This window comes from Ursus americanus, chromosome 27 (assembly GCF_024610735.1).
Source record: "Ursus americanus isolate L20-20 chromosome 27, mUrsAme1.1.p, whole genome shotgun sequence".
Lineage (NCBI taxonomy): Eukaryota > Metazoa > Chordata > Mammalia > Carnivora > Ursidae > Ursus > Ursus americanus.
Genome location: NC_142153.1, coordinates 12,886,729 through 12,910,273, shown reverse-complemented (window position 1 = coordinate 12,910,273; position 23,545 = coordinate 12,886,729). Strand labels below are relative to the sequence as shown.

At 43.9% G+C, this 23,545-nt stretch overlaps 1 protein-coding gene across 5 annotated transcripts in view; it reads left to right on the top strand.

The window, feature by feature from the left end:
- UNC5D (unc-5 netrin receptor D) overlaps positions 1–23,545 on the top strand; it is a 537,143-nt gene that overhangs the window by 486,917 nt on the left and 26,681 nt on the right. For all 5 annotated transcript variants that reach the window (XM_087856402.1, XM_087856400.1, XM_087856401.1 and 2 more), the window contains 3 exons: positions 6,967–7,135; positions 8,772–8,999; positions 17,454–17,603. In XM_087856402.1, the coding sequence (XP_087712528.1) occupies positions 6,967–7,135; positions 8,772–8,999; positions 17,454–17,603 (547 nt within the window). The remainder of the gene's footprint in view (positions 1–6,966; positions 7,136–8,771; positions 9,000–17,453; positions 17,604–23,545) is intronic.

The following is a 23,545-nucleotide window of genomic DNA, read 5'->3' as shown; positions in this document are numbered from 1 at the left end:
CGATCCCAGGACCCGGGGATCATGACCTGAGCTGAAGACAGACGCTTAACCAACTGAGCCACCCAGGCATCCCCAGAATCAAAATCTTTTTTTTTTTTTAAGATTTTATTTATTTATTCGACAGAGATAGAGACAGCCAGCGAGAGAGGGAACAGAGCAGGGGGAGTGGGAGAGGAAGAAGCAGACTCATAGCGGAGGAGCCTGATGTGGGGCTCGATCCCATAACGCTGGGATCACGCCCTGAGCTGAAGGCAGACGCTTAACCACTGTGCCACCCAGGCGCCCCCCCCCCCAGAATCAAAATCTTAACTGGCGTTGTCCACAAGTATCATTTTGATTAAGCCGCCCAAAGAGTTCTGAACCACTCTATAGTTTCGAGACCACTTATACGCTGAAAGAGGAACCCACGGCGATAAAGAGATTTTGCTTAACTTCTCTCTTTGTCCTCTGTTCTGCTCCTCACCCCCCTATTCTCCTTTTCCAAAAGTCTTTTCTTAACTCACACATGGCAGTTTTAGAAGGAAAGTCCTCAGGAGACCTGCTCATGGTGTTGGGGGTGACTGATGGGCCACGCTGGCTTGCAGGGGCTCCTCTCCGCGGGAGCTTCTGTGATGTCATGTTCCTGGGGCTTGGCTGAAGGGTCTAGTCAGAGCTGGAGAATGAGACAGGTGTCTGACTCAAATAAAACAACAGGAATAATAAACCCCAAACCTTGATTTTCATCCACAGCAATGTTAGCATTCAGGTCAATATGGGAGGTTTTTCATGAAAAGAGGAAAAGAGAATAATAATAGTTAAAACTATGTATCTTCTTGGGCAGGAAACTGTAGGAGGCTGGAGCTACCCTGTTTTCTGAGCGCCAATCTTAAGACTAAGTATAGCTTCGTCTCTGTGCCTTTTACGTCTATTCCATTAAAATATGATTTAATTATGTATCGACCCAGGGCCTGGCGTAGTAAAATTATCATTACTCTCCTGCCTGCATTCCTGAGTGATACTCTGGGTAAAGGTGATCAAACTTACATTAATCTATAATATAGACCATGAGGAGGAAAGGCGGAGGCAGTAATTACCAAGCGCAGCATGGCAGACAACAACAATGAAAATCTCCTCTCGAAATACGGAGTTGGTGGCTTTGCTTGAAGAGAGTGACACGTTACCAGTCCAGAATCAGGTCAAGAAATACTGAGAGCAAAAGCAAAATGTGCCCAGATCCACCTCCAGACCCGCAGTGGTTCGCAGTTTGCCGTCTGGTGGCGGACCTTGTTCAGTGTGACCTTCTGTGGCCATTGGTGTGCGCATGCGTGCCGCATAGTGGCAGTTACCACGCGGCTGGTGTGGCCAAGCTTGGACCACCAGCTGCAGCGCCTGTCGTCCTCCAGCGCACATTTTATGCGGTAGTCCAGGACCTCGTGGATTTCATTCTAAGAGGTCTAGAAAATTTTCCCTGGGCCTCTATTTTCATTCATTCATTCATTCAAAAAAATTATTTTTGACACAACTGCAAACTTCAGGATGGGGCGCCTGGCTGGCTCAGTTGGTGAAGCGTCCGACTCTTGGTTTCAGCTCAGGTCATGAGATCGAGCTCCATACTGGGCTCTGTGCTCAGCACAGTCGGCTTGAGATTCTCTCCCTCTCCCTCTGCCCCTCCCCCCACTTGCACACTATCTCTATCTCTCTCATAAAAAAAAAAAATAGGGGCGCCTGCGTAGCGCAGTCGTTAGGCGTGTGCCTTCGGCTCAGGGCGTGATCCCGGCGTTCGGGGATCGAGTCCCACATCGGGCTCCTCTGCTGGGAGCCTGCTTCTTCCTCTCCCACTCCCCCTGCTTTTGTTCCCTCTCTCGCTGGCTATCTCTGTCGAATAAATAAATAATCTTAAAAAAATAACTTAAGGAAAAGTTGTAAGAATATCATTTCCAGCCATCCCACAGCTCTATTCACCAGTGCTGACATTTTACTAATTTGCCATATTCTGCTCTCTTCTCTCTCCACGTTGTGTGCATATACACACAAAACAGACCTACATACACACACATATGCATGTATATTTCTGGAAGCACTGTGAACAAGAGGTCCTTTTGTCCCTAGAAACTTCAGTGTGTATATCAAATTCTCGAAATGGGGAAATTAACATTGCTACAGTTGTATCATCTACTCCACACACTTTATTCATATTGCGCCTGTTATCCGAATAACATCCTTTGTAGCAAATGAAAATCCAAGTCCGTTCTATTGCCACGTGTCTTTAGTCTCCTGTAATCTGGAGCAATTCGTACATCTGTCTCTATTTTCTGACACTGACCCCTTATAAGAGTGTGGATCAGTTCTTTTGCACCGTGTCCCTCCATTTGGGCTTGTCTGATAGTTTCCTGTGGCTCGATTCAGGTGGTATATTATTGGCAGGAATGTTACAGAGAAATGCGAAGTTCTTTTCACTGTGTCCTATCGGGAGTCATGTTCTGTCCATCCGTCCTGTTACTGCCAGTGTGAACTCGGGTAAGTTGGTTAGGTGATGTCTGCCAAGGTTCTCCACTGTAAAGCAGTCTTTTACCCTTTGTAATTAGTATCTTGTGGGAAGATACTTTCCCTATAAATAGTTCCTTCTTATTTTCTAATCCTCCACCAAGTAGATTAGCTTCCATTCATAATTCTTGACTGAATCAAGTATCAACAGGGTTGGTTGCCAAATGATTTTCTGCATTTATTAGTTGGCTTCCTGCTGCATAGGAGAGTTTTCTCTTCTCGTTATTCATTCATATGTGTGTGTGTGTGTGTGTGTGTATATATATATATATATATATATATATATATATATATATATCATGACTTATGTTATTCAGTGGATTTAATCCTATACCTACCATTATTTACTTTGATACTCAAAATGTTCCAGTTTTTTTAAAGATTTTATTTATTTGACAGACAGCCAGCGGGAGAGGGAACACAAGCAGGGGAAGTGGGAGAGGAAGAAGCAGGCTCCCAGCAGAGGAGCCTGATGCGGGGCTCAATCCCAGGACTCTGGGATCACGCCCTGAGGTGAAGGCAGACGCTTAACGACTGAGCCACCCAGGCGCCCCCAAAATGTTCCAGTTTTTGACCAGTAGGAACTACTTCAAGCTGACTCCTCTCTGCTTCTCAACAACTATTTCTGGGTGCTTACAACGGGCATCTAGTAGACATGGTGGATACAATGACAAACAGGAAAAAAAAAATTCCCTGACCTCATAGAGCTTACATTCTCCTTTGTGGGAGACAAAAATAAATACATATGTAAATGGTATAATGTATTATAGGGCAGTTAAGTGTAGTGGAGGAAAAGAAAAGCAAACATCAGCTTTGGTGTTGGGAATGGTCAGGAAACGCATCCCTAGCAGGCGTCATTTGTGCAAAGACCTGAAGGGTGTGAGGGAGCACAGCATGTGGCTGGCGGGATGGAAACTTCCAGGCAGCACGGAGCTCTCCAGAGCAGCAGAACAGCCGGGATTCCTGGAGGTGGGAACACGTTGGCATTTTCAGTGGGATTCCGCTGGTTGCGGAGTTGAGGACAGACTGTGGGAGGTAAGGAGGGAAGCATTGCCAAGGTGCCTTAAATTCCCATAAATAGTGCACATCTCTGAGGCCGTGAAATGTTTGGTAAAGCATATCTTGCTAGAATGACAGTTTATTGAATCAATTAGCAATCTCAAAAAGCACAGTTCCTAGGAAAAGAAGGCCCCTCAAAAGGCAGGAAAGATGGGCATTCGAGGTTGGAGAAGCAGAACCTTCACCCACGGGGTACATATTAGATGGTTTTTTGCGGTATTTTTTTTTTTCAATTCTCACAACAATCTTAGAGTAGGCGTTATTTTGCATGTCAGGAAAGTGAGGCTTAGAAAGGCCTGTGCTTTCCCTTCTGCCGCACTGTGGTTTTCATGACAGAAAGGTCAGACGGGTCACTGCAAAGCTGGCAGAGTTCTCCCTCGAACCCTCAGCCACACTGTGTGAGCGGAAATTTGAATTCACAACCCGGTTACCATACAGTTGCCCACAAGCCACCTGGCTACACAGAACTGGCTCTTATTGATCTTTTTATATCCATAAGGGTTCATAAATATGCACAGCGTATGGGTGGATGGATGGACGGATGGACGGACAGATAGATCAAACACAAGGAAAAAGACAAGTAGCAAAAGTCGAACACACCCAGACCTTTCCATCTACACTAGAGTGTGTGATGCCGAGAGGTGGTTCCTAGGATAGCCCTGCAATCACTGCCGTCATTAATTCACAGTTATCATTAGCTCACAACAATTTTAGAAAAATGTGTCTTTTTTTTTTTCCCCTCCTAGCAGCAGCGAGAGTACTTCCATGTCAGCTGTGCTCTGGGAAACCTGAAATGCCATCCACACTGTCCTTAGGAATCTTCAGTTTTGCCCAAGCCCAATTAAAGCCTTCTCTCCCCAGACCTCCGTCCTCAAATGTCCTAAGTCTGTATCCATGACTACACGGGGACTGTATTTTCCCCCCTGTCTTTCCTTGGGATGTCACGAGAGCCAGCAGCTTGACCAGAAATCTGCTCGTGGTTACAGAGAAGGAAAATACATCTGGTCACAGAGAGCAGGAGCCTGTGGACAAGGCAGGAATTTGGGGTACATTTTGCGGCTCCTCGCTTTGACGGACTGCTCTGTGACCTTATGCTGCTAACACCTGCCTCCACGGGTGTGTGAAGAGCTTTCATTAGTATTCGTACATCTCCCTGATTGCCATAGATAGAAGATGGCAGAGAAGGACAAATTATTATTAATCATGGGGGGGGGGGAGAGATTTGAGTTCTGTTCCTTCACCAGAGACCTACACCCACAGACACTGTTTTCACAGTAGGAGGCTTAGATATAAATCTTGGTCTACTTCCTCTGCACTGGGGGAAGTGCCCAGTGCCTGCTTAATGCAAAGCTCCCGTTCCCCGCTCTGCCCGAGACTCGATGTGCTCTGCTTCTGCTTCCTAATGCTATTTAAGTTATTATGGAAAGGAGCCTTGTTATTCACGAGTGTGAGAGTTCATCTAATTAGCTGATTTCAGTTCATTTGGCATTAAATAATTCCCCAAATTCCCATATGTTTGAACAATATGTTCAACAAGGGGGATGATTCTCTGAAAGCAATTAAATAGTTCTTTTAGGAGAGCTTGTCATCGGTCACTCATAAGCATCCCTGCTATTCCTGTCTGTGATGAACGCAGGCAGCAATTATACGGAAAGCGCTTAACCTTCTCTGATGGCCACTGGCAGGCATCCACAGACGAGCGGCCACCCCGTGCTGCTTAGAGCTCACGCTGGAATTTCCCCCCCCCCCCGCCCCCCACCAACCTCAAGTATACTGTTGTATCTAGGCTGTTGAGCGAGCATTTGTTCTTGCTAATACACTGCTTTCCAAGCCCCTCTGCCTCGCTCACCTGCTCTGCTTAAAGGGAAATGCAGACATATTTTCAGTTCCCCCTGTGCCCTGGTTGTATGGGAAGAATTGTCGACTTTGGACCGAGGCTGCCTCTGTGGAGGACTGAACTTTGGGAATCCATCTTTGGGGCTTCCCGGAGTGGGGAGGACCCTCCATTCACATTCAGGTCTGTTTTAGATTCAGTAGGTAGAAGCTGTCCCTGCCCACTTCTGTGTCTGGACTTTGAAGGCAGCAGCAAATTACGGATAATGAGCTACAGTATGACCATTTCTAAGAGAACAAGCAATGTCAACAAAAGCAAGTCAGACACTAATAACATGTTAGATGTACTCGTAGAAAAAAACCAAAACTGTTTATACAAGACCATGGAAGAGGTGGTACCTTTTGGTGCTAAATTTCATCTTTATCTTGCTCAAGGGGTGGCTTTTTTGACAAGGGATGACATATTTAAATGCCCTTCCTAGGTTGGGTAAGAGAAAACTTCTGTATTAATACCAGTCCCAGCTGCCACAGAGCAGTGTTCATCTGAGAGTCCTAAATGGCTTTATGGACTATATTCTGTATCACTGTATTTCTTACAAGTGAAAATACAGCCCCCCCCAAAAAAAAATCAGATAACTTGTTCAAAAACACAGAAGCAGTTAGGGAAGAATGAGTAGACTTCGGGGTTCTTCTCATTGACTGCTGGCCTATAAACCAGCCCACCTACCATTTGGGGACAGAAATTAAAACCAAAAGACAAGAAATTGAAAGAAACATTCAATGATATCATTTCCCTTTAGTTAAATTTCACCTCCTTTTATATGTTTCATAACTCTATTCCCATTGTGAAGAATTCACAATACAGAAAAGTCTCAACACTAGGATTGGGTGGAATGACTTTAAATTTAGAACTAAAATAGGAAGGAGTTGAAAGCTATGTATTTATGTATTTAATTATGCATATCTATAACTGTCTACTATGCTATCACTATATAACCTATGTGTGCATTGGCAGAAAACAAATGTTTTCAAAAACAGAAGTGACATACTCAGTCTGGGTATGTCTGAAGGGTTGCTTTGTTCTGTAATAATTTGTTTTATCGCTTCCTAGCATTAAAAATATTTGTAGACCATGTTGTTGGGAGAAAGGAATCTGATGGGAAGATTACTAGGTCAGTTGTTCCTACAAAGCTCTCGGCTTTGGTCATTGATAATGTTATCAACAAGAATAAGGATTCAGCAGCCGGTTTGTGACACACCAGCCAGGTCTCTGCTCTCTTCTGTTCTGCCCTATATTTCTGAGGAAGCACCTGTCATTTTGTTTGTCAAAACCTAGATTTGAAATCTAAGCTAAACTTGTCTGCGTGCTTGAGCTGTTCAGGATAAATGGCTGTCACCCAGACCAGCCCTGGGCATGTGTGGTGCCGTCCAGGAGGGAATCCTGGGAAACCATTTTCCTCAGCCTGAAGAAAGCCCCGGTCTATAACTAAATTCTCTTTCAAACGCTCCCCCTTCTTGACATGCTTCTTGTACCCTTTCCCAACCATGAAGCCTCCAGTCCGACGGATGCGAGGTGCTTCTGAGTCCTGAAGTCACCTGTGGCCCCCCAGACATGACTGTCACCACTCCCTTTGCATTGACCATACCACACTGTGCGGACGTCAGCTCTGAGCACTGGAACATCCATTTAAAGAAGAGGACGCAGCAGGGCAAGTGGGAGGTGAGACCCTCAGCTTCCTTTTGAAAAAATAAGATTTAGCTTCCACCTATGGGGTAGATTTAACCTTACCTTCTTTCAAGATGAGTCTGCTGTGAAATCTGTAAGCGTTTTCTTGTTTTTTTTTCAGAGGGTGGTGGCTGGGTTTTCCAATAACCTCAAGGTATTGGCTAGTGTTTTTTCCTGAGAATGGAAAACAGAAGCAAGAGAGCATCCCGAGCTCTTCTCTTTGGTTTTACGATACAGTTGTAATTACCCACACAGAAGCATACCCTTATGTGTCCATTCCTGGTGCGTTCCTTTACTTCTCTCCTTCCTCCCAGACCATGTCCCTGCCTGAATGACTTTCCCTGTGGCCTCTGTGGAGATGGGGAGGCGAGATCGGGAGGCGACTCAGGGCACACAGGCTGTGTTCATAAAAGAAACTTCTCTCTGATTCTGCCATCAGAGGGATTAGAACATGTTGAAATGTTCAGCAACACAGTAGTTGCTAAAAATATTTTGGTGAATTAATGAATGCATTGAGAATTATCGAGCGTCTGTTGCCCTGTGTATAGGAGCACATATGAAAGTGATACAGTCCAAGGGGAGAGCAGAAGAGAGATAAGACAATGAGGAAGCGTTTGAGGCGGGTAACAACAAGAGAGACAGACACAGCAACAATTGCACTGTTATTACTATTTTAAGTGAAACCTCTGATTTATCTGTCTGATAGGGATTCCTTTTATGTCTGTCTGAAGTCAGTTTGCATGAAAGCAGGTGAATTTTCTTGCTGGAACACAATGACCTGTTCCCGCTAGCCCTGGGATCCCCAGGAGGGGCTACAGGCAAAACGAGTAAAAGGAAAATCTTGTTTCTTTAGGAGAAGAAAATTCCCAGTTGCTACAATGGATTACATTTACCCTGCCCAGCTATCTCTGCAACTAGCCTGTACTCTGTTGAAAATGCATCCTGCTATTTCTTCAGTCCTAGTACAACCAGGGGCACGTTTCCTGGGCATGAAGTTCCGTGGGTTTCATAAAGGGGCCAGGTTTTGCTCTCTTTTCCATTAGGGTTTGCTTTGCCTTGATTTTTACCACTTTAGTTTTTCTGTTGAGCACTTCCTCACAAGCTTTTCAGGTGGTGTTATATTTATGCTCTACCCAACCAGTCACACAAACCCAAGTTCTTATCAGGGAAGGTGGAATATTCTAGTACATCTTACCAAAACCATTTATTTAATGGTCCCTCATGAATGAATTTGGTGGAAAGAGGATAAAATACTTGAAGGAAAATAAATATTACCTTAAGGATATTGAAAGAGATTTTCAGAAATAGACCTTATTCAAGACAGAGTTTGCTGGTCGGGTGTTAATATTTAAGATTTTTCTTAAATCCGGCACTGCACGAATTAACTGAAAAAAGGAGAAGTCTGGAAATGAGGTTTGTTGTAACCTATAGAATCCCAACACACCGAATAAAACTATTTCTCGAATTCCTGATGTAAGCAGTTATTTTGCTAGAAAGACAGCATTTAACATCAAGGAAATGAAGACAATAAAAATATTCTGGAATAATTGTGTTACGTCCATGCAAAGTCACTGTTAAATCGCATCTTATTTCCAAGCGGAGAGAATCTCATACACCTCTTCCCCCACAGGAAGTGATGTCAGTGGAGGATGAATCCACGTCCTGTTACTGCCTTTTGGACCCCTTTGCGTGTCACGTGCTCCTCGACAGCTTCGGGACATACGCCCTCACTGGAGAGCCAGTCACAGACTGTGCCGTGAAGCAGCTTAAGGTGGCGGTTTTCGGCTGCATGTCCTGTAACTCCCTGGATTACAACCTGAGGGTCTACTGTGTGGACAACACCCCTTGGGCATTTCAGGTCAGCCTTTCCTCTCGAATTCTTGTGGTGTCATGAAAGCATGGGGTTTCCTAAAGACCAACAGAGAATTCTATTGCTGAGGGTCTGCAAAATGAAGCCACACCGCTGGCTTGCTGGGGATACCTCTCTTGAAGCAAGAGCTGTGTTACCGTATGTCCAACAATGTGCGGAGGTCCAGGGACCTGAGGTGCTTGGCACTGGAGAAGAGTCAGGGCGCCTGGGTGGCTCAGTGGGTAAAGCGTCTGCCTTCAGCTCAGGTCATGATCTCAGGGTCCTGGGATCAAGCCCCGCATGGGGCTCCCTGCTCAGCAGGGAGTCTCCTTCTCCCTCTCCCTCTCCCCCTCTTCTGCTCATGCTCTGTCTCTCTCAGTCTGTGTGTGTCTCTGTGTCTCAAATAAATAAATAAAACCTTAAAGAATAGAGATTAGTTACATAAACACATATAGAAAACATTCAGTGCTGAATTATAAACTGACTTACAAGTGTAGTCAGAATTTAGAAAACAGAGGCCCAACTGCAATAGCGAGACTGGAAAACAATCTCTGAGAGCCCTTGGTGAACCTTCATGGATGTCATTTAGGAACAAAAGAGAAAGGGCTACCATGTCATGAAAGGAGAATGGCATGAGCCACAGGAAGAACAAGTTATTTGATGTGCAGAAGGCAGTGAGAAAATTGCTTGAACCAGCTGAAGGTTACAGTTAGGGAACAACAATTATAAATCCTATCTATCAGCAGGCAGTCAGGTTATATCCTGGATACATAGTCTATTAACAATTAGGGCTACTAGGGCAGAGAGAGTTCAAGGTTCCTTTCCAATTTTGGTACTTTTAATCACGTAAGACTCCTTTTAAATTAGCTACTCACGAAGAGTGCGAGTTTATTAATAGCGGCAAGGATAATGCAGAAGTGCCTGTGTAAGCTTTGCCCATGTATAAATAGCCTAGCTCTCCTGACACACCTCATCCCAGATCCCTGCTATTCCAGTCCTGGATCATTAAGTCCGTTATGCAGAGCATTTCCTCAGTAACTAGCTTTTAAGACACTGAGCTGGAAAACTCATGTTTACCAATAGAAGAGCTACAATGACCCGAATCCTGAACATAAGCCAGGAAAGGTGACACAGTGCCAGCCCATGCTCCCGAACCTGCCCTATCTCCTAAGTAGCACAGGTCATTTTGAAAGGCACACCTACTATGTGGCTGCTCGTTAAAGGGCCTCTTTTCAGAGGGACGCCATTTTGTAGAGGAAAGATCTTCCTTGCGAGTCTTTAAATGTCATCCTGTGATGGCTATTTGATCATTTAATCTGCTTTTGCCACCCCTAATGAGAACATTTTTCCAAAATGAAGCACATTAACAGACATTCGGCAACCAAAAATAAAGAATGAACTGAGGTCGTTATTACCACTGAATGCATCATGACTCAAGTCGGATGTTTAGTAACTCGGCCAGATTTTGAAGGCTGAGTAAACTGGAGTAAACATGGGGTGGGGAGGCAGGCCTTGGAGGATTTCCAGCCTCCGGGCTCATGTGGGTAACCCACTGCCGACCAGTGTGCCTGTGAGGATTGCCTTGGAAGTAGGCCCTCACAGCCATTTTGATCTTGCTTTGAGTAATGCTGATGTATGTTATATACCCGTGAGTTCGACGTTTGCCTAAAGAAAAAACGAAGTGACTTTCGGATAATCTATTTTCATTCCTGTTGATTGCCACCAGATTCCACAACAGCTTAGCTGTTCACAGATGAATCTGAATTGCAGTGGAAGTCACAAGAACGAGGCCCTAAACGCAGGTTTTCAAACCACTCTCCTTCCTATGGGTAATATACCCTTCTTCGTCAGTGCTAGGGAAAATGGTATTCTCCCTCTAAATTGAATCCAAATATCTTTATTTCATCATTTAGAGATACTTCTTAAAACACTATAATTTTGCATTAGAGAAATGTTTTCCGGTAGAAATACTCTTGACCCCATTTGTCATCATCTATTTACCTCCAGTGGTTTTTTCTCTTTCCTACCATGTCCAATAAAGCTGGATTTTACAGTTGGGTTTGGTTGGACTTGTTATTGACAGGATGTATGTGACAGCTGTCATGAGCAGTAAAGGCCATGCTTCCCCCCAGGGTGGTGAGACATCGTCAGCCTTGGCTGAATAGCTTTCCCGGCCCACAGTAAGATTAAAACATAACTTGTAGCTTTTCAGAACATAACCGTGAGGTCTGTGGTCTTCGTTTCTGGGTTTTGTTTCTGAGAGAATCCAGCTTTTGGATTTTTACGTTGCTCTTAAGTGAACACGTTCAGGGCCTTCTGCCCAGGTTCCCTTACATCACCTTAACATCCCAAATCATCCACGTGACGTGTTTCACAGCTTCGTATGTGGTATTTAATCAGAGGGGAAAATTATATAGTTACTAACCCATTAAAACTGTTCCACTTGAAGAAAGCCTTAGCAACAGTTCACTTCTTGAACCTCTCGCAGACTTCGCACATTAATATTAGCTCCCCCAACTTGTGTGGTGTGGGCTGAAAATATCGTATACAGTGATGACTCATGCTCCGTAACGCGGATGGAACCCTGACTCCTTAATCTAAAGTAACGGGCCATCTTTCAAGAAGCCTTTCTGCAGCAATGCCCTATTCTGGAATTTGCCTCCATTACCACGGTGTTAAAAATGTGCGTTGTGACTTGGAAACAGATACAAGCTTGGTTGCAACAGTTGTGGTGTTTGTGGTAGCGCGTCTTTCACATCTCAAAGAAATGACAACACACGTGTGCCCACCTAGGACTGTCCTCTTAACCAAGACAGAAGCCTGGTTGAAGATCGTGATGACGTCATTCGTAGCTCACTGAAGTTATGGCTAATAAAATACTTAAAATCTCCCCCCTCCCTAGAAACCTTGGAAGGATGACAGCTTCCAGACCCAAGTCTTCTGTCCTCTTAGAACCAGTGAGGGTCTGGTGACATAATGGTCCCACCAAACTGTAGTCCTATGGAGGGTTTTTGTACTGGAACAGAAACCCTGTCCCTTTCCAGGCCTGCCCTCCGCCCCCGTACCTCTTGCCGGGGCTGCTGTGCTGGCTTCTCCTTTGCTCTGGGGGTGCTTCATCTGAATAATAGTACCGGTTTCTCGGTTTCTCGCAGTGACAAAAACAAAATACCTCCTCCACCCGGTAAGACATCATTTAGTTTCCGGTTTTTGATGATCTGTTCTGATAAATACATCTACAACTGTCTCCGGGAAGTGAAATCAGCTCAGAGATGTTTTTTTGGTTTTGTTTTTTTAAGTAAAAATCTGTCTGAAGGTGAGAGGAGAATAAGAGAACAACCCATGACTTCTCATCCTTCCTGCTCCCGTGTTTCCACGATAATTAAAGCTGCCAGTGTGTCTGTGTGTCTGTGTGTCTGACATCATCTCCTTTGGTAAATTCAAACCAAAGGTTGAGGAATGGTGGTATATTTATAAGACAGTAACATTTTATTTTATTTTATTTTATTTTTTTATTTTTATTTAAATTTTTTTTTTTTTTTTTTTTTTTTTTAGATTTTTTAGATTTTTATTTATTTATTTGACAGAGATAGAGACAGCCAGCGAGAGAGGGAACACAAGTAGGGGGAGTGGGAGAGGAAGAAGCAGGCTCATAGTGGAGGAGCCTGACGTGGGGCTCGATCCCGGAATGCCGGGATCACGCCCTGAGCCGAAGGCAGACGCTTTAACCGCTGTGCCACCCAGGCGCCCCAAGACAGTAACATTTTAAGACCTAGGTTTCTGTTACTGTGTTTTCTTTCTGTGTCTGTCTGACATGGGTGTGCGCGCACACACACACGCACACACACACAGCTCAAACACACCTTGACACAGGGAAAGCAAGGAATTAACCGCTTGCCCCATCTTAGAAAGAAAAAAGGAAAAACAACTAGTTTTTTCTCCATTGCTCCCAGCCCTCCTATTCAGTACCTCTCGGTACTCATTACTTACTTGGCATTAATGTGGATTTAGAATCTAATTTCAAAGGATTTCCTCCAGATGTAGTTCTTGTGTTTATCAATAATGCAACCTTGGGAAATATTGTTCGCGTAAAGCATTTAAAGGAAAACACCACAGCGACATAATTCTGTGTCTGTGTGTGTGTGTGTGCACACGCGCACACACACACACATGCTTAAGTTCAAACAGTTTTGTCTCATAAATATGTAAATTCAGCCTGCCTGTTTTAGTATCCCTGAAGCACACCTGAATATTGCTGCCTGTCACATTAAATCAACATAAAGAGCTCACTGAGGCACAAAGCCCAGGCTTCTCCTGGCCACAACTCCAGGATCTGGATAGCTGGCAGCCCCCAGTGTGAAATAAGGAGGGAGGCAGACTCGAACCACCACCAACCGTAGCCTTTGGGAACATTTTATAGGAAATAAACTGGCCAGACCCTATTTTCTAGTTTAATTAATGCAGATATCAATTTAACAATAGAACCGGAGATTTAACATAAGGTCCTTGTGGTATAGGAGGCAGATAGGAAAAATGAAGTATCAGGCCTCCCGCTTGGGGTGATGTGTCCACTGAGTGACTCAAAATCAGCTCAGCAGAATTGTTTGTATGACTGATTCTCAAACCCAGCTGGGCATCAGAATCATCATTTAAAAATACAGATGTCCAGGCCCAGCCCTGAAAAGAGTACAATAGGTTGTGGGCATAACTGGGAATTCTGTGCCAAGTATAATTTATTATTTTTGGAGAGTGTTTTAAAGCTCATACTCAGGAGTTCCTTTAACTCTGAAGCCAGTTGTGCCTTTACAAATATATAAATACAATGATTAGTTCATTATCAGGCTTCTTCATTTTAATAATTACTTGTTTTGTTACAGAATAACTATGACTGCTTAATATTTTGTGCAAGATTATGAGACACTCTTAATTATATATAGTTGGTTCAATGTGTGGAGATGAAAGCAAGCTAAAAAAAAAAAAAAGGCAAAAATAAATCATGGTTGTATTTAAATTGGGGGCCCTAAAGCAGAATTTCTAAAAGGTACCATTTTCCTCTGCGATAATCATAAGTGGACATCTATTAAAATTTTCTAACATTCTCCATTCTGCATTTCAGGGACTGCTTAGGCAGTGTATATCACCGTAGGGCAAATACGACTGACTTATGTCATCTTTATATATATCTTGCACCAGTGAAAAATTATTTACAGGACAGAGTTAATAACAGTCTGACCTTCACAGGACTTCAAAAAAAAAAAAAAAAATCCAGCATAGGATATAAAAAGGCAGGGAAATGTAGAAAAAGATACTAGACCACAGTCAAGTTGCCCTGTTTGAGTCTTCGCTCTATCACTAACCCTTTAGGAAGAGGACTTTCTTTGGGGGTAAGGGTGTGCTTCCAATTTTCATCTCTTGATTTAAAACTACGCTTCTCTTCTAGTGCGATGATGCTCCGTGTGGTTTCTAAATATTAAAATAGCCTAGCTCTACACTAAGAAATGTGCCATCTTGCACAAGACACCTCATCTTCTGACCTCAGTTTACTTCTCTGTACATTCGGGCAAGTTAGATTATTTAAAGAAAAGGGGTATGCCTTAGAGAGCCCAAATATACTTTGAAAAGCCCACACTGTGTTATCGTGTGGCTTTCATGTGGATTTGAATAAGTACATTGCTTATTTGTACTTGTTTCTAACGTCACACTAAAATTGCAAAAAAGAGGCTAATAGAGTATCAGGCTGATGATTTTGCTTGGCCATGAATAACCCCAGCTAAGGAACAGAGGCCTAAAGAAAACAGGTAATCTGCCCAAGACCGCATGGAAATGTGATTGGAGTCCCAGGCCTCCATTTTTGGTTTACAAGATTCATCCTCATTTGAGTAGATGTAGTCCCCCAAAGATTCTTGCACACCTTAAACCCTGAGTATCCATGCTCTAAAATTAAATACAAAGTCCTCAGCACAGCAAGTGAGAATCCATGACTTGATTTTCATCATCTCCAGCCACTCACTTTCTCCCCTAACCTGTCCCAGCTCTGCCTCGCCTCATACCTTCCTGCAGACCCTGCTCACTGCCCCCAGTGCGTGCTCCCTCCTTTTCCTGTGACTATCCCTGATCGTAACCTCAAGGTTCAGCTCAGATATCCCTTCTTCTGGGAATTTCCCGCTTCTTTTTCCTGGCCTCTCCTCCCACCTGCGTTAGGCTATCCCGTGCCTTGCCTTGACCTCCTCGGTAGACGTGTATTTGTAATATTTAGATACGATAATCAGATGCCTACTGTTGTTCTGAGCCTCTCACTAGACTGTGAGCTCCCTGGTGGCGGGGATAGTTTCATTTTATAAACTCAGAGTCCAGCCCAGGCATAGCTCCTGTGGACACTCATTAAATCTCAACAAGGAACCAGTGATCAGCATGGATAAAAGACCTCAAACCAGAGGGGGAATGAAGCATGAGAGACTATGGACTCTGAGAAACAAACTGAGGGCTTCAGAGGGGAGGGGGTTGGGGGAATGGGATAGGCTGGTGATGGGTAGTGAGGAGGGCACGTATCGCATGGTGCACTGGGTGTTATACGCAACTAATGATTCACGGAACTTTACATCAAACACCAGGGATGTACTGTATGGTGACTAACATAATATAATAAAAAATATTATTATAATAAAAAGAAGGAAGGGAAGGGGAAGGGGAAGGCAAAGGAAAAGGAAAGACCTCAAACCAGCATTTGGAGTGAATTCTCTCTCCGCCCCACCATGCCACGATCCTTCCACTCAGCCCAATCCGATGCCGGCCACCATGCTGTCATGCCCAACTCCTAGTCCTACACTGTTAGGAATTCCCTAGCACTGTGCTGTTCAGTACGGTAATTCCCAACCACGTGTGGATATTTACAATGAAGTTAATTAAAATGAAAAACTCAGTTCCTTCCTCGCTCTAGCCTCATTTCACGTGCTCAATAGCCACTGTGGCCAGTGGCTACCACATTGAGTAGCACAGATACAGAACATTTCTAACATCACGGAAAGTTCAGCCTGACCTAAGAGCCCCCAAGAAACACCCCTCTCATTAAAAGAACCGGAGCAAATGACCTCGGAGTGGAATCACTTAGTCCTGAGAATAGATACTAGTAACCGATTAATGCTTACGTGTACGTGACGGGTAAAAGCTGGACAGCCGAGTCTTAGTAAGACATGTTTTTATTCCTGTTTTTCAAGAGTCGGTAAGATAACCTTGGGAGCTGCTTTTACTCACTGATAATTGAAATGTAAGTTTTATTGTATTTATAAGCCTACTTGCCTGACTTCTCACGATCTCTTAGAATCTGGGAAGACTACAAGACATAATTAAAGGATCTCAGTGTTCTTATTTATTGTACCTCTACAAGGGAATTATAAGTCAATTAATGGTGAGTCTAAGAAATGGATTTAGGGAGCTCTCTTATCTCCAGTAACACTAACAGCCTCACCCCAACGGCAGGTTAAGCTTTTGCAGAATTCGTGTCGGTTATTTTATTTGGCTTATCATTGCTCCAATAGGATTCTAGACACCACACATTTGGAACCGATTAAAATGGCTTGCTCAATAGATTGTAGATGAATTTTGTTTGTATTAAATGTAATTATAAAGATTTCTCAACGAAAGATACAGGAGTATTTATCTTCAGGGATCTGATTCTTTTTTCTGAGCTAAAACTCACTTGATAAACAACTTTTTTCTTGGCCTTCTGGCATAACTTTAATGAACATTACTCAAATAAATAGGATACGTGCACTCTATAGCATTATTTCGAACCAAAGAATTAAGTATTGTATAATGCCCACATTCATGATGGACATGTGAAAGGGTAGAGGGGCAAAAGGGTGAAGTTGCTGTTCAACTTTCAGTGTAAAATCTGAATGCATCCGGGGTGCCTGGGTGGCTCCGTCAGTTAAGCGTCTGCATTCAGCTCAGGTCACGATCCCAGGGTCCTGGAATCGAGACCTGCGTTGGACTCCCCACTCAGTGAGGATCTGCTTCTCCCTCTCCCTCTGCCTGCTGCTCCCCTACTTGTACCCTCTGTCTGTCAAATAAATAAATTTTTAAAAAATCTCAACACATCCTTTGATTATAGTCATAGCGGACGAAATTCACACAGTTGTGGAAACTCAACGGTGTAACAGTTTGCTTGGGGCAGGGGAGGTCTTTTAGTTTTAAAAGAAAGGTATGGTGTGTTTAAAAGCCTAAGCAAAGCAAATAATTAAGAACAATTGTTTCTTCCTGCCCAGATTCTTATTAGTCCGCAGCTTTGAGTCATTCCCCAGTCCTGACCTTGCCAGGACAGGAGGGGTATCAAAGAAGCGTGTGTCTGTCATGCTGTTTGTCTGTTTCCAGGAGACACGTGGTAGGGAGCATACCTGCCTATGGAAAGAAATGTGGCAGAAATGGGATACTTCATTGTTATGCCTCTTCTCTCTTTCCTGCCCCTAGGAAGTGGTTTCAGATGAAAGGCACCAAGGTGGACAGCTACTGGAAGAGCCAAAGTTGCTGCATTTCAAAGGGAACACCTTCAGTCTTCAGATCTCCGTCCTTGATATCCCCCCATTCCTCTGGAGAATTAAACCATTCACTGCATGCCAGGTACTGGCCAGATGGGCCGCTAACAGAAATAGCTTTGCTTAACCAGTACGTTGTCACTAAACCCTGGTGAGGGTACTCTTGACTTAGCTCCTTTAAAAATATGGATTTAATCTCAGAACTGTCACAGAAATGTAGCAGTTGGGACTACACCCAGGGAATTAATCCTATTGTCATCAACTCACAGATTTCTAGCAGGTGGGGGAGAAAGGTGCTTTGATGTCACGTAATGTGAATTTTCTCCTCTCCCCACTTAAACTCTTGCTCAGTACAGGTTGAGATGGTCATTTAACAGCTTAGAGCGAAGTTGGTTTGTTGTTTGATTAAAACCAGGTCGTTACAAGACATGGTTTTTAACTGTGGTCAGCAACGAATGGTCTGGATGTCAGTCCTTCCAAGGGTGACAGTTTTGAGCTGTGGGGAGCCCTGGCTGGCCAGGTATGCACAAGAGGTGCATATATGAAGTGCTCGCCACCAAGTAAGCTGGGTAAGATGGGAAGAGGAAATTAGATGCTGGGAGCCAAAGAAAGGCTCATGCCCCTTAGAATCCTTTTACAAATATGTAAAGATATTTCTCTGTTATTATTCACCTATCTCTGTACCAGAGAATTTTAAAACATTGCAAAATGACTTAGCGTCTCCTCGAATAACTTTTAGGGGATTTGAGTAATTGCTTAGTATAGGAAGACCTCTTATCAGTGTGTGACCCTGCCACGGAATGCTGTGGAAATTCCCCGTGATGAGTGCCGTCACCACAAGCAGCTAGCTGGTCTCCAGTCGCTTCCTAAACCAAAGTCACCTGTGCTCCAGGTGACAGGACAGGTCCTTAACTTTGGAAAAGCTTCTGGTGGGCTCAGATTGATCCAGAATCACAGGAGGCTTTCAGATGCCTTTGTTCTGTAATAACCTGCAGAGCTCTGTGGGGTTTTAACCTTTCCATCCTTGTGGCATTTATTAAAAACAAAAGCCAAAAACTTGCACGAGGTAAACCAGCTTGTCAGAATGGGAACAAGCCAAATCACAGAGAAAGACCTTGCCTGAGCCATGAGAGTTAGAAAAAAAAAAGTTGAACCACCAACCCTTTCGCTTTTGAAAATTCATGGTTTTCAGATTGGACAAGGTTGTATTTTCCTGTTTACTTTCCAGACCTCTTGTTACCTTGGGAACTGCCCCTCTGTGTACCTTTTCAGGGCATTCAGAGCAACAGGAGCATTTCTCACAGCCCCAGACATTTTTTTTTTTTTTTGACACATTCAGCATATTTCCTTATGATGAGAGGTTTTCTATGAATAAATGGATTGTTAATGATGTTCTAAGACCTAGGTGTCTCTGTGTCCAGGAAAGCAGGATTCAGAGTTTCCAGACCAAATTGAACTTCAGGGCATTGTTAAAACAGGTCCTGATAGTCATGGAAATTCCTCTGTATTAATCTTTATAGGCTTAAAGGCATCATGCCACTGGATCTAATGCTGGTGCCTCCGTCCAAAGTAACTATTAAGTTTAATGTTTAAAGATTAAAAAAAAAAAAAAAAAAAACCAGCTGGAAGGACCATAACCTTGCACCAGCCCTTAAACAAAAATTCCAACACCAGGAATTCCAAGGAGAGCCCCGGGCGGGAAAGGCGCTGGGGGCTAAGAGCCTGTGGACCTCAGAGCATGCGACAGGGCCAGCCAAAGCCGAAGGGCATTGGCTCCCACGGAAACGCAATAAGCTTTACTGCCGGGAGGGGTTGGATTGCGTGGACGTTGTGAACATGGATAAATATTTGCCTTCTGTAATTGAGCATAATTTGAAAGAGTCTTGGAAGGCTGAGAAATAATTTAATTTTCTCTGCACCAGGAGGTTTGCCACTGAGTTGCATTTCCACTTCATTTTTCTTACCCACAAATGGCTTTCTGCTCTGTTCCTCCTTCCCCCCCCCACCTCCTTGCCGCCAATTGTCTTGCCCCTGTCACCACTGAAATCCCCTAGCTTGTGTGAATACATGCGGTGCTGCGCTTAATGGTCCTGCTGCGCTTGCCCCAGGCATCAGCTGTAAGCACTTCGGGGAGGGTTTGTGTTCCTCCCGCTTGAACCTCATGTGGAACAGGACGTGCACTGATAAACTTGGCGTGGATAACAGAGAATGGCTTTTCATTAGGGCTTAGTGGATGGGAACTAACGGAGAGCTATTGCAGGGACAGAAAACCTCACTCTTCCCGACATCATTTATAGGTCTCCTTCAACTGGTAAATCTCCCTGTCATCTTTTGTCATCTTCCAGCTCTGGGCATGGAAGACCTCTGGTCTTCCTCTCTCCCCCACTCTCTAACTACAGATCAGGAATCTGAGAAGCGACATATTCCAGTTGGGACCCAAAGCCTATTCTCCTCGGAAACCTTCCCTTCTTCTTCTGGGAAAGGTGGAATTTACCAGGAATTTTCAGGCCTGGGAGATACCCACTGCAGAGAACGTTTGCCCCATCAGACACCAACCAACTGCACAAGGCACGCTTTCAGAATGGTGTGACGTCAAGGCTGGGTCCAGAGCTATGTGCGGAAACCCCGTGCACAGGCAGACCAGCTGGCTTTGAAATCTCGTTGGGTTAGTTTCGGGAGGATTACAGTTGACAACACGCTGTGCTACAACCCACAGGGCTAGTCCCCCCCCACCCAGCCACCCCGAAAAACCAAGTATTCCTTCTTCTCAGGCAGACTTGACCACAGTTAGAGATCCCCTCCACAGATTTATCAGACCTCGTTTAGGGGGTAAATAAGTCTGCCTGCCATAGGTTACGGGGACCTGGGTGCTACTGAATCACGCGTTCTGCTATTTCTGGCTGCTTGTGGGGTAGAGAAGCTGGATTAGACAGTATACAATAAAATATTATTTATTTTTTAAATCCTACAAAACCCGAAGTTGGGCTGCCACCTCACTAGGATAAAAGCAGCTGTCTTTTCAGCATGCTTTTGTGTCTTGGGGAACCCAGTGTCTGTCTCCTGCTAGGATATGATTTACATTCTCTCCATCTGCTAGGAACCTAATTATAATGGGAATGAAAATGAAAACATTTCCGGAATTCTTTAAACACCCATAACTTTGCTACACTTTGTCCTCCCATATTACTTGCCACATCATTCCTCTCACTCAGTGAGCATCTTGATAGTTTTTTATTTTAATAAATGAAAGCAAAGATGATTGCCCTGACAACACACTAATCTATTCTAATTCTATTACTTTTAAATGTTTTGTCGGGCCCTCCTGGCAGCTGCTACTCAAGCCAACAATAAAAAAGAAATACTCTTTTGATACGGTCTTAAAATCAGATTTTTAAAATGTTTTGATTGTGTGCAGTGGGATGTAAAGAGAAAAGAGAGGAGAGTGATCGAGTGTGTGTGCGTGTGTGCTGATTCTCATGGCTTTCTGCAAGGGAGGATTCTCTCTGCAGTGGGCATAACTCTCTTACCTTTCTGCCAGCGTTCTCCGGAGAAAATATAAGAAATGTAGCAAATTATACCAGAGAAGATACTTTTCAATAAATGGCCAGTACCATTTTTTTTTTTTAGGACAGGAAGCATTATCAAGGATTCAGATCCACCGCACAACATGGAGGTCAGTTTAAGAGCAGGACCTTGAATTCAGCTCTGGCCCTGCCGCCTAAGAACTTATGCAACATTGTAATAACTCAAATATCCGTTTAAGAACATAAAAACCTTCTTAGTTTTCTTTCTTTTTTTTTTTTTTTTAGAGTGGGGGGAGGGGCAGAGGGAGAGAGAATCTTAAGCAGGCTTCACACCTATCACAGAGCCTGACACGGGGCTCGATCTCATGACCCTGAGATCATGACCCTGAACTGAAATCAAGAGTTGGATGCTTAACCGATTGAGCCACCCAGGCGTCCCCTTAGTTTTCTCAGTTAGGCAAAACCTGTTAACCATGGAGCCCTATGTTACAGTTTATTTCATGAAAGGGGGTGGTGCAAAGGAACTATAAAAAATGTACTAGTTTGAAGGAGCGTTCATTTGAGGGCTGTTAAAACGAAGATGGGACAACACATGATGGCAGCACCAGGCAGGAGACTCTGTTTAATGTGGCAGGCATCAGGCGGCCATAGTGGGCCCCATCGCAAAGGATTCTTGTAACAAGAGCAGAGTTCCCAGGCGATCTGGTCACATCAGTGACCCCCGCTCATGATTAGAGGTAAAAGAGACATTGCAATGCTATTTCCTGAAGAATACCAATCAGCTGCTTCCTGTTTCCCTCTCCAGTCAAGCCCTAACCCCCTCATTAGCTCGGTATCATAGAGAATGCAGGCAGGAGATTGGGGAGTAGGTCACTACAGTTAGCTCTAATGAGGAGAGAAGAGGATCATTAATGGCGATGGGAAAATTAGAGAAGGACGAGACAGTGAATGGTGATAATCAGGTTTGAAAAGGTAGAGTTGTCGGAGAAAGTAAAAGCCACATAAAATGATTTGTAGTGATTAGGGGTATAATGTCAGTGATTGATAATAGATAAATTCCAGAGATGTAGCTGTTGGGAGTTCTCCATAGCGAGGTGGCAGTTGGGCGTCTCTGAGCAGATGGGATCTCGAAGAGTCAGCAAGCGGAGAGAGATGTGTTGGAGGCCGAGATAATGAAGTAAGGGCTACCCATGGCTTACAAAATGGAAGAAGCCTTGGGGGGAGAAGCACGATTAGAGTGAGGTTGGACAATAAGAAGAAATGGCAGACCTTGTAAATACATGTTATTATTTATCTGGTGTAGAATTTGGGATAGGTGAAAAGTCATTTTTGAATGTTGGGAAAATTACTTCCTCCAAAGATTGCTGGGGGACCTCACCAACCCATCTCACTCCTCTCTGCTTCTTGAGATGAAAATTCCACAGAACAAATGAAACAAAACCACAAAGCCTTTATACTGCTTGCTGGGATATGTGGTAGGCTTAGGGCATGAGTTTCTTCTCTCCGACTCCTACAGCTAGCACTCCTCTCTTCACGTGGACAACAATCAGAGACATCCCTCCTTGCTGGTCCCCCCAGGAAGCATCCAAAATCCAGATCTGTGAGACTTCCAGTAGAGAAAACTAAACAAAGAAACAAGCAACGTGCCCATGAGAGCTCAGGAAGAACTAGGTAACTCCTAGTTCTTCCAAGTGAGTAGATTGAATTTTAATAATGGCGCCCCATTTTCTAACACATGATGGCTTCATCACCAGTCACACTTCAGAGTATCAAACCTCCAAAAAATTATATTTATAGCAACAGGAAAAAAAGAGCACATTAACGAGATGACAAAAAGATAAAAAGGGGAGGATGAATGTTACTAGAAGCTGGTCATACATGGTCACTGCCAAGAATCTCAGCTTGATTTGAGTAGGAAGGAGAGACTTTTTAGTAGATGAAAGACTATCAGTGAGTGACCTCTAGTTCGCATTATTGTAAAGTCACATGCCTGACCACAGTCTAATCAGTGGCAGACACTGAGTAGTAATGGGGAAAAAGGCTGATGTATATAGATTTATTTCCCCCCCCCATTTAGCAAAAATTGCTTTTGCCACTCAATTGTCTGTAAGTCCTGTTATGGTAGAGACTGAACCTAGTTTCTTATTGTTTCTCTTGTACGGCGTCTGGTCATTAGCAGGCACCATGCACTTACTTGCTGAATGGATGAACTGAGTAAATGAGGAGGTGGCAAACTGGACTGTTCAGGGCAGCCTCATATGTTTGTCTCTCTCTCTGGGGGGTGTGTGTGATCATCAGTAGATATGATTTTTATGCTGGGTACATTAGCAATATCGTGTTCTGTTTACACAATTCTGTAGGAGTTTATGTGGTGTTGGGGTACGTTCTGGGCAGTCAGTTCTTTAGCATAATTTTCATTTAAGGGAAAAGATATCACCCTACCCCAAGCTTAGGGAGAAGGATGGACCAGGGGAGTGTTCCAACGAATTTTTTTTTCGTGGAA